At 44.4% G+C, this 15,887-nt stretch overlaps 1 protein-coding gene across 3 annotated transcripts in view; it reads right to left on the bottom strand.

Moving 5' to 3' along the window:
* The window catches only part of LOC145911504 (teneurin-3-like), a 58,746-nt gene that overhangs the window by 30,875 nt on the left and 11,984 nt on the right, over positions 1-15,887 (bottom strand). Inside the window, exon 1 of one of the 3 annotated variants that reach the window (XM_082998880.1) lies at positions 30-273. The exons of the other annotated variants lie outside the window; for them this stretch is intronic. Coding sequence (XP_082855006.1) covers positions 30-123 — 94 coding nt within the window. The 5' untranslated portion in view covers positions 124-273. Of the gene's footprint in view, positions 1-29; positions 274-15,887 lie in introns of those variants that run through there. 3 annotated transcript variants of the gene reach the window in all.

The following is a 15,887-nucleotide window of genomic DNA, read 5'->3' as shown; positions in this document are numbered from 1 at the left end:
GATCGTGCCGATCTCACATATCGATTTACCTGACGATTCAGTGTCGGTGTAACTTGTGGTCCCCTTCCTGTCCCTCAGTGCGGAGGTCTCGATTTTCATGTCGTAATACATTCGCCCCGACATGGGTTCGGGTTCGACGGAGTACAATCTTGCGCCAGCCGCAAGTTGCTAAAAACAGCTGCCAAACAATTTCTGATTTCTTCCACTTAAATGCACGATCAGTTTCAACCTATTTTTAGCACAATCAGCTTGCTATATATAAGATCCAGTGTTTCTGTGCTGCGGATTACAAAGTTGTGACAGATAAAATGATGAATCGGTTTTACCGCCACCGAGTTTCAAGCTTCAACAAACGAGGAGGTTACATTGCGATCCCCACAAAGTTTATAAATAGACTGACAGGAATGCATACACAATAAACAACACAGTTCCGATGTCCAACCAACACCGAACTTGGACCGATGTAATACCTGGCTGGCGACCACGTAAGATTAATAGAACGCGTGACCTTGGCAGGGCAAAGGCTCGGCTTGCTAGCACCGCAAGTGATCAATTGTCGCGACTTGTTGAACGGCTAACACATGAACCACAGCACTGATAAATTTGACCAAAGCAAAACAATAATTTTCCAGCAGAAGAATATATTCTGCGAATCCATATTCCAACACAACTGACGTCACTTATCAGTCATCGTACGAGAATCAAGGAATCATGGATGGTAAAACAGGGGTATTGAAATGTCACTTGACAATAATTTACCAACAACAAAGCTACAAAATATCGCGCCATTTGTTAGACGCTGCGCTTGGGCGACAATGGTTAACTGGGCGTGAAGAACTTATCGCCTCGCTTGCTGTGGAATGTAATTTCGTAAGTTGGGCGAATCCACCCATATTGGGTGCCACTGCTAAATACACACAAGGCCTGTGGCCAACTTCCCCACTCCGTTTAAGCTGGCGTTTCAAGCAAGGCTTACCCACGGGTAATCCAGGCGGAAAGTTTTGATCGTCCAATAACAAGTCTTGCCGATATTTACGCCGCGCTCATGCGCGCGGGCAAGATCTAATGAAGTCCATATTGCGCTAAGGAATTTTCACGCTCTTTTAATCCCGTTTCCAGAAAATTTACTGTAATTAGTCGTGTCGTGTTTATGTGCCAGCGCATTGGATTAAAAGGCGCAAATACATTCATTCGCATTTGCCCGGGCCTTGTGAGTGTGTTTGCCAACGGACGGAGCCCGATTACGGTCCTGGCGAAGTGCGGATAATCCGGGCCTGCGATGCTAACTTGACATTAAACTGTGAACCGAAAGCCGCGCGTAGTCGTTGTTTGCCCAACACACAAGGATAGTGGACCAGAGGTGAACGAACAAATGCGCAATAGAGATAAGATGGGGGATGATCTAATTTTAGATTCCCTAATTGTTTCGTATCTCGCAATGCGTTCAAATATCCCACGGGGGTTTACTGTGGAAACATTAACTTCAGCCGACCTAACGATATAACCAAACACTTTAAACCCGCGTGTACTCTGTAGTATTTACGCGCGAACCTTATGTACCCTTAACCTAAATATTTGAACTGAACACAAACTGTAGTTGAACTGAGCAGATGTACTATTTCTGCAAGCTTTCTTTTCATTTCAAATACCTCACAGACAATAACTATAGTTCACTTACGGCAGCCAGTGTGTACTGCTGCTGGAGCTCTCGAATAAATGTCGTCCTGAATACACAAGCAGTATGGCGCTGGACCCCAGATTTGTTTACATTTAATACCAACGCAACGGGCAAATGTTGATTGTCATTAGCGGGGTTACAAGAAACTCAAGTGGAATTCCCTCGCACGAATCGCCTCGGGACAAAACGGTGGAGATTCGAGGTTGGTTGCCGCCGTTTGGGACAATCCGACCGATTAACGCAATAGGGCGATTGCGAGGTCGTATATTATGCGTTTGTTTGTCTGCCCACTCCGCTCTGGCGTCACAGGGTACTTGTAATTTTATGTCCCAACGCGCTGCATGTTGCATTTTAGAAAGAGCGCCAGGGCTGAACAAACAATGTTTTGCCTGTTTTGTTTGGTTGCATCATCACCGGACTAACAAACATGACGATGTTGGATCAAAATTTGTGCTCAAGCTTGCTCGAATTGTTTTCAAACTTTTAACGATTACGTCAGGCCGTGAGGTCACGTGACACAAAACGCCGCCCGCCAGGCCAACGAGGTCGGTCACGACCCCGGCGCGACAAATCGGAGCTCTGATTTATTTCTGCGATTCGCAAACTCCGGGTGGAGTTGAGCTCAGCTAAGGTCACGGGAAGGTCCCACGCTTAGGCAAGTAGCTGCACTAATCCCAGGACGACATTTAGCGCTCATGCGCATAACTACTGGATAAAGAATACGCAAAACAGTCATAGGTAGTTTTAGGATAGGTTGAGTATTTACAAAGCGACGTGTTAACCGATACGTGACAGCATTTGTTATCCTTTCTGCATGGTCGAAACAGCTTTAAAGTTTACGATTGCGCTCACAACTTTTACATCGCATCGCTTTCAATCCCTGTGGACATCCGCAGGCGGCCAATGGGGGAGACGCGTTCATTGCACGTAATTGCGGTGAGGCGAGGCTAAGCCAACGGCTGAGGGGACACCTCGGCCCGAGGGACCAGGCGTTGAATCGCTTTGATGTCGTCCCACCTTCAGATCTTCGCCTTCCGATGCAATTACAAACACAAGGGGCTCGGGTAGAGCCGCGTAAGAATGCGCTTAAGTTACTTCGGCCCGCGCGCCCTAAGTCAATTAACAAACTATATGCAGTGAAGCCCATGCAACAGCCGGTGTCCCGTGATAATCTATGACTAAACTGTGCTTTTCGAACTCCTTTGTACCGAAACAGCTCATATCGTGCCAGCATTGAAATACATTTTGGTTGCAAAATCGGAAAGGTGGTAACCCTTTTAAGGCTTAATGAGAGTAGTGTTAAACCCCATCGGTATGCCGACCCGTAAACAAAAAGGCCGCCCTGTGATACGTTTACACACCCGGGTGCGATACATTAGCAGCGGCGATAAAGTGGTTTGCTAGTTGGCCGCCGGCACCGGTTTATGGCGGTCAAAGCTGCCTACATTAAAAACGCGCGTTTTTGATCTCAGGAACTCCAATCCTGGATTACGGCCAGCGATGAAGATAATCGGAAACAGGAACATATTTTCGTGTCGGAACGCTGGCGCTCAAAACGTCAATTAAGCAACACATAAAATAACGCCGCATTATTTTTTTAAGCGTGATAGGGTCTTTGATAGGGTTGGGAGATTATGTTAGATCTGTGCGGTTAACTAAAATTGTGAGAATCCTGTGTAAAGGCGGTATTTGAGTTTGGAGCTAGTAAGATATCAAAGGGTAAAAAGCATTGTTATGTTGCTAGTTTGTAACTGGTGGGTGTCTGATAATGCGGCCCGAAATTTTCCAAACTAACAAAAGCCAACCCAAAACATTGTTCGAATTTTGGTCAATTGATAACCCAGGTTTATATAATAAAATAATTAACCGCTACATGGCGCAATTGAGTTCTATCGGCGCTGGCTCACAGCGACTGCCGACACAAAAGCAAATAAAATCACAGCGAGATACGAATAGTTCGCACGATCTTGTTTGAAATCAAAACAAACAATGAATTCGTTTTCGCGTAGCATTAGAACACACTTAAACCATGCTGCAACTTCTAACGCCAACCATTATTTGTAATTGTGGTTTGTTTTTTAAAGTTCGCCCAAGGTCATATTTCACAAACAGGGTACGAGAAAGTGTTGCCGTAAATTAGTTGATGTTTTCCAGCGCAATGCTACAAACTGTTTATGAATCTGACAGGTAAATGTTTTAAGTTTGTAACACTAAGAAACACAAGGCCTTAATTGGATTGGGGCAAACACAGCTATTAATACCATAAAGACCGTACGTCCCCAAGCTAAAATAGCATTGAAGAAATAAATTTCTACAACATCGGCAACTGATGCATGATACAGACTCTGTTACGTAACCAATACACTGCTACACACTTCGGTGATATTATTACATCATATATCTGACAACAGGCCGTCCATGTCTAAAAAAACGTTACTCTTTACAAACTATTTTGTAACTGTCGTGGACAGAACACGTCAATCCTCACTGACACTGTTACTATCCACTCTCTCTCCGACTAAACAAATGTCCGACACACACGTGCGACTTCTGCCTATTTACAGCTCGACGCTTTTTTTCTTCGCGCGACCCACTAAACGGACAATGGCCATCACCGCGTTGGCGGACTGGACACGACGGGGATTATTTTGCGGGAAAGCGAACGCCATATTCCCGCAAAAAACATTTTTGCGGCCCAGTGAGTCGAGCACTTCCTGTTGGCAAATTAGGCGCAGAGACACGACGGTGAACCTTTTGTCCAGTCACACTTTGTTATTCGAGCTTGGCATATGGTCGCTCCCCTTATTTGTAAAACAGACGCGGAGATTCAGAATAGTTTTTCGACAGTCTAAACTGGGTGCGACAGATGTTTGTATGATTCGTGATTCTTTTATAATCTCCACTAAGTTTACGGACGTTTGGAAATGTCAAAACGATTTACTGCCCCTAAGGAAACTGTAACGAGAACTGTTAACAAGATATGCGCTGTATTATTTAGGTTGAAATTTTATATTTAAGGTTTGTAAACTGTAAATCAGTATTCAAAATAAGAGTGGTTTATGTGTCGGACCTTCGTATTGTTCAAACAACTAATGTTCAAAAAAACAGTTGTTTAATTACTACGAAAAACATAAATATTAACAAAAGAATATCACTCATATTTTGGACTCAGACCCGTCGCGAAAATTACATCAATACGGCAATCCGCCTCCCTATGGGACTACCTGATACATCGATACATTCAGAGGTCAGCTCGCAACGCACTTAATACATACATCAAGCACAATCCCGGCTGATCCTTCGCTCGCCCTTAAACCTAATGCGGGCGCACTCGAAACGATCAATCGGCCATTAGGTTAATGCAACAAGACAACACCGAAGCTAGCGGGAATTTTTAATAACTTGGTGCTGGGGTTGCGTTGGCTGCATCTTCAGAGTACTGACATTTCAATTGAATCTGCTTCATTGAAGGTCTTGTCTAATAAATAACTTTATAAAACCGAACATGACTTGTACCCATCTACCACTAACAACTAATGAATAGTTAAGTACTGTTGCGTATGGCTTAAAAATTATGCTGGAGACTTATGGTCTTTTTTAGACAAGTTACACTCAATGAAGTTTAATATAGTAGCGACACCTGTTTCATGCACTAAGAATTAATACCACTGGCACCTTCAGCTGAACTGCTGGGGTTAAGTATTGCATTAATGGTCACGCCTCCACTGGATTCTACGGTACGGGGTTGATTCGGGGCGATCGCCTGTTGTCAAACAGAGATATGTGGATGTGACTCACATGGTTTGGAAATCGAGTGTCGTCTGTAATTCGTAACAAGATCGTTCGAATATACGCCAGGCGACGATTGTTACGTCACCGGCGAGCGAGGTTCGCGACAGAAAATTCCTAACAGTTACTGTAATGCTTTTCCTCCAATAGTCTGCTTAGCGAAAGTGATTCCGAGAAATTTATATCGCAAAACTTGGTAAATTTTTTATTAGCTTGCGGCGAATCAGCAATCGATTTCCCGCACATGAATCGGGCGCGGCATCGGCCTCCCTAACTACACGAATTTGCCAACATTTTGCAAAACAAAAGGCAAGGCAGCTGAATATTGTGGCACAATTTTTTCCCAACAAATCGAGCGTTTATATAACTTTCCTGATACTCATAAACTCAAGGTAAAAGCGACCGTATCGTTAAAGAAAATGTTTTTAAAAATCAACACGCAATATGTTGCAAAAATTACAACCAGGACGACCAATGTGTCTTTCACTGAAAGTCTTTCACACTTTTACTATTTACTGGACAAAACAAATCCACCAAACAACACCCCCTTTTTAAATAAACAAAAAACGCTAATACGTGCACTAAACTTTAACATGCGAATGGAGACTGTTGCTTGTCTGGCGATTCCAACATACATGTCACGAACCTGTGGCCTCGACACACAGAAGACTCGCTTACCGACCAAAAACAAACGAAAGTAATAGCAAGACGCCTGCTGGCAAGTCTCGGCACCCCTACGACGCGCGGCTCTCGCAGCGAAACAAAACTGCGGCGACCACAGAGCGGGGCAGGACCCGCCAATGTTGCGCTCACACGCACTGCCACGTCGCACACACACGCGATACGCACTGGCTAGGTGGCGATTCTGAGTCCAGAATTCTTTTGCCGAGACTTGCGCTGCATGGGGCCAGGATTACAGTCAGATAAATCTCTGCCGATGTTCAATTCATTGACCAGGCGTTTGTTCGCGTTGTGGCAGCCACCATCGCTGCAGGATTAAACCACATTTAATTAGACTTTTCGAAGCGTGTGGTGGGAGCAAATCAAAATGTATCGATGTTTTTTCAACTACTCTTACAGCACCGTCATTCCAAAGGCTGGAAAATGGACGACCAAACTTTTTACAAAAGGGATACAGCTGTCTTACTCAGTGCAACACCTACATTAAATATCCATCCTTTTACCCATTTTATGTAGAAAGTACGCGCTGTAAGTTTTCCTGTGTGGCTGAAACAGTCTGTTGGTTTTGAAATTTTCTTTGAGAGTCGACATATACGCCGAACGTGACAAAACATCGTATGGTTTTATGTGACCCGCCAGAAAGTAACCACATCACAAACAGGTTTTTAAGACCACCTACATCTTGACGAAACATGTGCACAACGGTGGAGAAATACCAACCTCACCCTAGGTAAAGTTTATGTTCACAGAAAAGGAACTAGAATGTCCCAAACAAGTTTTAAAAGATGGAAAACGTGATTCTTTTTGCCTGCTTCGCCACATAGGTCTTCACGCAATTAGTCATTAAAACCCATGACCGCTATATCAGCACAATGACACAAAAAAAAATCAAAACGCAATTTGCATGTAATTTCCACTGGGAACATGACTTGCCATGCGAGTCATATTAATACGAACGAAGCAGTGAAAAACCATCACCGCTGGGCACGCTAGTAAAAAAGTCCAGATGGCAACATATAGTTAAATCCGAAATAATTTCACGGCTAACATATCACTGCCACACCAGCTAGACCGCAAACACCTGTAAGAAGTGCTACTTAAATCTGGCAAAGGAATTGATGAGTGATTTTTAACTGGTCACATGACCCAATTATTACCTTCGCGGAACGCAATGACTGCTACCCGAGATACACTGAGAATTCGCAATCAACTTTTGTCGAAGAATCGCTTATTAAAAATACGGGTTATGCCGCGCTTCGCGTGAGTTATATTGAACAGCGAGTACATGAATGAATGTATCCATTGTATGTTTTGATTAAAAGCACACTGGAACCTCGACAACAGAAAACTTCATAACCTGGACGACACTCTTAACATATTTTCGGTATGTCATGTGCAAAACCAACAAAATAAATTAACAACCAGCTCTTTTCACATCAAGAAAGCTTGGAAGCATGGACACTCGCCTTTCCTGTGTCTGCAAACTTGACTAAAACCGCAACGAACTTCACAAACAAAAGGTCGCAAAGACCGCGCACAACTCATTATTGTAGCGTTCACATTCCAATGAAGAGGCAAAACTATTTACCACAGGCGCCACTGTTTGCATTCGCAGCACGAGGCACAGCAGTTTCCTATTTAACAGCGAAGCAAACAGAAGATACGAAGTTTGCAAGCACAACTGAGCGTCAGAAAATAATGACAAAATAAAAAGGTCGCCGCCAAGGCTAAATGCATTTCTTGCATACCAGTTTGACGCGCGTATGCCAAGCAATCTAGCGAATCTCATCACTCGCCGCATTAAACGTCGAAGCCGAAAATTCACTTAATGGAGCGTATCAGGCCTTATCTGGCCACATCGACCGTTATATGCCATGCCAGCTTTCAGTGGTTGGGCTGTCCTTGGTCCGCGAGCTTCGAATTGTTATATTTGGCAGAGATCGAAAATCGATCGAAATCACACTGATGCCTGGAGTTACTTGTAAAGTTTTAAGCACAATGACAAAATATCGACTAATGAGCGGTTGTATGCAAATTTTGATACAGTGAACGCCAAAAACGCATTACATTTTTGAGCTAATTGCCGAATAAATGTTGTAGAAATGACGTAATCTGAATGGGATGTTTTCAGCTTTCCAGTTTTCTAAACAACCTTTCCAACTTACTGAAGGGCGGAATGCATTTCTTCGCGATTCACGTGCGCAGCAAACGATAACATCTGGGAAAGAACAAATAAACACCTGGAAAACGCTGTCAACAAAACAACTTGCACCGCAAAGCAGCTGCTGGCCGTATACAAAAGATAATAGAAACTTCTTGCAAGCCAACGAGCCAAAAAAACATTTTCCCTAGACCCGTTCGGTAAAGTTGAGGCAAATCCACTTCACACGAATATTTCGCTCCTTGTGTCTCTCTGTCTGAGAGACATGTTTGTTTTGGCCACAATTTTAGGGGGTCGCGCCACCATGTGTAAGCGAGCAGCGTCGCAATTTCAGCAGCGTTGAGACGGGGTTATTTCACCAGCTGCGCCTTCATATTCGCTCCACGCGCTTTCAATAACTGCCCAGATGCCGACGCGGTGCGCAGGGAACAAGTATTGAAGTTTTATAGAATGTTGTTTTTACAACTCGTCCCCCGATTGAACACTGAAGTAGATTTTTTCCACCGCAGTGCATTGTGTTTTGCATTCCGGAATGGTGACAACGTAACAAAGAAAACCTTTTCGCGTATCTATTGTTTTACATCGGTAGAACAAAAAAGAGAAGTTTCCCGTCTCCCCCGGGGTTAGAAAAATCAATATTCGCCCCCACACCTATCGAGTCCTTGGTTACCAACAAATACTGACAAATATCGTGTCCTAAACAACGTATCATCGAATAAATATTTGTACATATTGTGAGTTTTTCCAACCCCTTTTCCACTGTTTCTTGTCAACCTTGTACACGATTTCCCAATGTTCCGATTCATGATCCACCACGCTACAGTGCTTGACATAAACCATGCACTTAACGACAGCCCATGACGCAGCCTGATATTAGACTGATATTATATGGCGAATGACGTAACGGTCATGTAATAAACCAGAGTGTAAACATGTTGATAGCCCACCCTGTTCCATTCTCCCATATCTGATGGAAAGACTCAGAAGATAGACACGGAAAACTAAGCTTCCCTGATAGACAAACGCGCCCACGAATTGGAGAAGTCTTGTTACTCACCCGGGGAAGGTTTTGTGTCCGGGGCCTCACGCCGAGGTCAGACTAAGCTCGTGGATTTACGAGCCTTTGGCGAAAGCCTGAACTCCCTTCCGACTCCCAGACAAACTTCCTTCCATTAGACCTCGCGTCATACTAAAAGGTTCCTTAAAGGTCTGTTTAGGTTTCGGCAAATTTGCGTCCACGGTGGAGGTATGATATAAAGCAGATCTTTCAAATTCATTTTTTGCCTTTGTACAACTTCCATCTGCCATTGAGCAAATTATTTCGATCATTCCTAGAACCCATAATACAGTTTCCGACTTACGAGTTTGTTAAACATATTCGACGGCGAATTTAGGGAGAATCGCCAACAGGGTATTTGATACAAACATCCAAATGTGCACCCGTGCGAACCGACAAACCATAAAAGTGACGTGTTGCAAACAACGGACGAAAGTCTTTAAACAGATGGAGGTAGCCAACAGTTGGGGTCGGTTCCGTCTGGACGGTTAATGTTCGTCTGTTTCCGCGACGGTCAGACGAACCCTAATCCGACACAGTCAGGACCCAAAAATTTAATAACAGCCGTTCGGGCCCGGGGCCTGACAATTGAAAGAACCCCGCGCTTACTGTCCAGTATCAGGTTTCGGCCAATTTTCGTCGGCGTCACGAAACACAAGTGACGCATGAGGGACCCGAAGCAATCAGATTGTTATCAGGTACTGTTACATGCCATCGTGCGCGATTACATAAACCAAGGTCGCTAATTTCTGTGAATGGTCACGGCCATTACGCGCTTTCATTACACGCTAACGAGCGCTGGTTGGCGGCAATTTTTGCGCCACTTTGGCGACCTCGAGATCCCAAAAATCGATAAGGAAAGGGATCTGACGAGGCACAAGACCCCGTGATTCGCTACCTAGGATTCTTTTGAGTGTTTAGAGCTTTTGGATGGAACTGTGCGGTCCCCTAATGGATGTGGCGCAACTCCTAATCTGGCTTGGATAAAATTTTTCCAAGGAACTGACATAGGAATGATAACTGAGCGCATCAAAGTAGGGAGTTTGGCAAGGGCAGGACGAAACCAGAATCACTGAACGGAAAGATGGACAATCATAAAATTATTTTTATGCATGGTCGACATTATTTTCCAATAATAAAAACGTCGAAATTACGCAAACAACAATGTTGAACCCGCAATCAACATACTGCCAGCGTAGTGGCCGCAATGGGAAGTCAAAAAGGAAGGGCAAACATTTACTGACATTGCAAAGTTCAACCCACTAATCGGTCCATGCGCATTCCGGCCAAATCCTTCATGCGCTTGTGTAGTCAGTTGAGCAAATATTATTGGCCACTTCAAACACGCCAGGCCGTCACTCAGGCGCGGGGAAGAAAAGGAGGCGCAGGCGTTTCATCTGAAGTTGGCGAAAATCGATACGACGACGTTTCGCTGTTGATTCACGAGCCGACTCAACGGTTCAACGTCACTGGAGCAAATTTTGCCTCTTTTAGGTATCTGTTTACGTTCGCGACCCCAAGCGTGTGACACTTTCCAAAGATATTTCAATAAATCATGCGCCACTCGTTAAAAGCCGGCAGGCGGCCCCTGTGCAAATTGATCTATAAACTAAAGTAGTTTTACTTCACTCACAACCTCCGTTGTTACAAAGTTTTATTTTATGGAAGTAAGATAAATATACTGGAGTAATATTAAACCTTTTCGATAAAGAAGGAAGGAGGCATACCTGAAGATGTTCTTGGCATTCTGCTGTGTTTTGGGAGCATTGTGGTAAAGAATCCGTAATATTGCAATTTCAAAAGATATTTGCATTCACAACACTGACATTGTTTAAGTTTATAACCTTCATTCAAAAAAACTATATTTACTAACGGAAAGCCCTTTGCTATTATACCTTGCAACCTCGTTGGCACGCTGTTGTTTGTTGTCAAGCTTTTAATGTCTGCCGGGTCACCAGCAATCAGTTTCAAATGATGTGCTGTACGCCAAGGTAATTCTAGACAATATATAATGCAAACACACTTGCTTCATGCGCTAACGACACCCCTTAACCCCACCCATGGTTTCCAACAACAAAACTAAACTGATTAACAACGACCTCCGGTTCACAACTCGTCATCAATAGCTCGCCACACAGAGTTTTACGATCCGAAGCAAAGCTAACTGTAGCCGCGCTCAGATACCGTCGCTATATTCTGGCCTTGAAAAAACATTAAGGTACTACAAGAACCTCGCGTCCGGATGCGACCGCTCTTAAAATGCAATGCCTGTGATTTCTGAGGGCCTCTCCGGGAGCAACAACGCGTGTTGATGGCTGCCCACCCCCGCGCAGCTTCACAACCCAAAGTAGGAATGTTCCCACATACAGGCTTGGTCGCCTATTGGGGTTTCGTGCAAAAACTGTGGTAATGTTTTGAATGGACACACCCATCCCATTGTTTGGGATCATCGCTGCGTTTCGATGCATCTTGTGCCACAATGGCGTGCATCGAAGGCGCGACAGTACAGCACAGGAAAAGAGCTTACTGCTTACCGCTACAAAAGGAAATTGATCCTCGCAAGATCTTCGGAATGCCAATTCGCGCTGATGGTTCGCCACCCAAGCGAGATGTTTGGCAACAAAATGGTGGGACCTTGCGACACACGCCCCCGCACTTCAAAGTGTGCGGAGTTGCATGGGTATAAAATATCGACAAGAAGCCGTCGAACAGAAACAATACACTCATATCAGTGGAATATACTAAGCTATTGACAGATGTAATCCTGTTGTGATGGTGCTTTGGGTAACGAAAAGATGAATTCCCTCAGCTTTGACAGCAATGGGTTTCCAGCAGACTCGACTTTCCATAAATGGGTTTCCATGGGAACTCAAGTTTCGTCATACACATATATGAAGGTCGTAACTTTATCAGACTTTGGTAAATATCACAAACCACTCGCTTTATAAAAGCGCAAACGGGGAGAAGTAAAGCGAAGGTCAACACACAAAACACCGTGATTCGCGAGCCGCAAACAGACGCAAACAAAGGGATGAAGAAACACTCGCGGGCGCCAAGAAGTAAATCAAGTTCACGGTTCAACCGAAATTTAATAAAAACAGTTGAAGTCAGTGCGGTTTATTGATCGGGAGGAATGGGGTGGCACATGTCCTTAGCCAATTTATCAGTTTCGGCGGTCGAGTTTCAATTTGCAGTGCCATATATCAGAATGCTGGGCATATTTGCGCAAGGAAGATTCAGCAATTTGTCAGAGGACCGAGGCGGTGCCGTCGACTCCATTGGACCTGTTGGGCGGCCCTAGGTCGAGCGCCATGTTTGCAGTTCCAATTAACTTCTCGTGTTGATACAGCGTCTAACTTGCGCTGCGCTTGACCAATGAAAAACGATTAAAATCTCTTGTGTTCGAGGATGGCTGCTTATGTACGGTATACCACACGCGCGTTTCCATTGAGCACGATACTCGTCTTAAGGCAAAATTACGCACTTACGAACCTCGACACCACTTTGAACATAGGAGTGGCAGCAACAGCCAAAGGCCGGTTTGATATAAAAATAACTACCGCGACGCCGGTTTTATCTCAGCCAGTTAATGAACATAATCCCACAATATCTTCATTTTTCTGGTCACCAAAACTGAAAAACAGAGACTTGGAAAAGCAGAATCTTCCATTGAGTCAACATGCGCTCAACTCACTGACAGCAGCAGTAATTCATTAACATTTCGGCACGGTTACGTCTTCGATGGTGCACGCGGTCGCTTGTTTGACCAAAGCCGCCGTTTATTAAACAACAGTGTCCAGTTAGTTGGCGTGGGTATCCGCATGGATGGTTACTTCCCAGACCGGATAAGCTGTGCACCATTGCTCAAATATTGACTCACCATGTTGCTCCCCACGCTCGGATCACAGGCGATGATTTGGACGGCGATAAATCCACGCAGTCGAAGGGGCAACCGAGTTTACGTCATGAAATTATGTTACGAGTACGCGCGATGTGGGGTAAACAAAGATGCGAAGATTGGGTGACAAACGACATCGACACGCCCGTGTGTTTATTCATTCGAAGAGGGGCATCGAAGTTTCTATGGAACACACAATATTTAGACCCTTGCAAAGTCAGTTGTAAGCAGTACATTTAAGTGCACGAAGTGGAATGTTTGTTTGTCAACTCACAAAAAGGATGACAGGGTCTGTTTAGAGTCCCAAACTCCCATAGGGACAAAAATTCTCCCTGGCAAAAGACAGTGCAATCAATCCAGTTGTATATTCCCTCCACTCTCCAGAATGACATAAAAGCATTTTGCAAAACAGGAAAAATCAGCGCCAGAAAAATGACCCGCTCGTCTTCCGTCTGCCCATGATGCTGTGCAATCTTCACTACAGGACAGCTTAATCAATTATTTATCGTAGGGCCGCTCATCAAGCGGCAATCGAGACATGAGAAGGACGTTTGGAACTCTAACGGCGTCGTTAAGTGTGCACAAGCAAACATGACGGGAATGCTAAGCAAACTACACTGGCCCGAATTTTCGGACGTTACCCATATGCGATTTTTGAGTTAGTGCGGTGACATCATTGGTGTTGGCGTATGTTGTAATTTAAATCGTTTTAATTGCTTTTCGAGTCCGCATAGCGACCTGAATGTGTTGTAAATCTGCCGTATCTTTCACCACAAAGAGGTTTCCAATGTCCATATATGGTCGCGTGATAAATGACGTTATGACCATGTAAAAAACAAATTCGAAAAGGAATTGGATGGACAAAGGCTTTGGACTCACACAAATGAAACCAATTTGCAAAATAACACCTCCTTAATATCGTGAAAACGGGATAACGGCTCACTCGACCAATTTCGACAACACGTAATTTGGTCCCAAGAAGGCATGTCAGACGCAGCGCGCATATCTACATACCTAAAGCAGGTAATGACACGCTATAACTGCCCATCACAGCGGACAGCATGTAATCGCCGCGCTTCTCAATCGGCGAGGCCTCAATGTCGAGTTTAACGACGCGACAGAAAGCGTAAAAGGACGGACGCTTTGCTTGAATTTTAACGCGGTTCAACGAAAATGCATGGTTGTTACGGGATTTGAGAGATTCTGCCTAAAAGTCGGCGAAGGCGAATTTCAGAAGATAACTTCAGCCGAATCGCAATAAAATTGAAGGACTAGCGGTTTGAGATGAAAATTAAAACCTTCGATCCAATGTTGGGGAAACTTTTTTTGTGAGGGTAGGATTGAGCGGTTTAACTCGTGGTCAAAGGAAAAACATTGACTCTGTACATCAGTGCAACGAATCACAACGAGCAATTACAATCTCAGCGTTACCTTTGAAGTCTTTCGGTCGCATCAGACCTGAGATTGTTGGGCGCGAATTAACGAGAGACCAATAATTATTTTGCCGTAATGCCTGCGACAAACAAAGCACATGTCTGAACTCTCTGGATGCCATTACATGGCTTTTGATCGCGCTGGGCAGCGGGCAATTACCCGGTTTCCGCATCTGCCACGCTCAAAGGTAATTGATAGCCTGCATCTGGTGCATTTCTTTGCGATGCATATCAATACCTGTGCTGTCACGCGACGAAGATATCGGTATCGCGTTACAAGATCAACGATGCGCATGTAAGGAAGGCACCGGTACACAAATGCCGTGTTTTGCTCCTCAAGACACTAATTACTTGAGACTGCTTGATCTTCTCTCACAACGTATCGGCTGCGCGAATTGTGGTTGAGTTGAAAATGGCGCATCAGGTGCTGGTTCATACTCAAGTGCATGAAGGCAAGGAATTATACTCAGCAGCAAATGGCCGTAATCTTCAGATGAAACATTCCGTCCAAAACAGATGACAGACTCGTTCATCACATTAAACCCAGGGTCATAAGAGCGACCTCGGCCTAAATTAGGCCCGCGCGAGGGGGTCGCAGGCGACGAAGTCCAGGAGAACGGTTCGGCGCATTAATGCTGGCTCCCGCCGTGTTGTGACAAGCGGCAGGATTGTGATGGATGATAAATTCAGATGGGATTAGACACCAAAGCTACAACGTACACAAACAAGTCACTCTTTCACTTGTCAATATTTTGTAGAATATTTGGACCAGAGGCTTAAACTTAATCTTGTATCATAGTTTTGTTTCACATAGTTTGATCTTCTTTGTAAAAGCCCCCCAAAAAGTTTTAAAACGAGTGAGTCAATGTGAAAGCTACGGCGATGCTCCACCACAAAGCACAAGATTCATCAATTAAAATCATCGGCAGTGACTCCATGCCTTTGTGCGGATAAACACATCCGTACACAAAACAGTAACGATTACCTCAGAGCACCTGTTAACGCCACAAACAGTGTTGCAACTTTAAACATGCCGCGTCACCACTCTTTCTGGTATGCCCAAAAACAAGAAATGCGTTTCGTTAGCGACTTGAGCAAAGCATTCCCGTCGTGCTTACGTGGTGGAACAGACCAACACAAATATACTAAACCTACCAGACCGAACAGAAGTCGACTGCGGACATTGTTGA

This window comes from Ascidia mentula, chromosome 8 (genome assembly GCF_947561715.1).
Source record: "Ascidia mentula chromosome 8, kaAscMent1.1, whole genome shotgun sequence".
Classification (NCBI taxonomy): Eukaryota; Metazoa; Chordata; class Ascidiacea; order Phlebobranchia; family Ascidiidae; genus Ascidia; species Ascidia mentula.
This window is presented reverse-complemented; position numbering and strand designations above follow the sequence as displayed.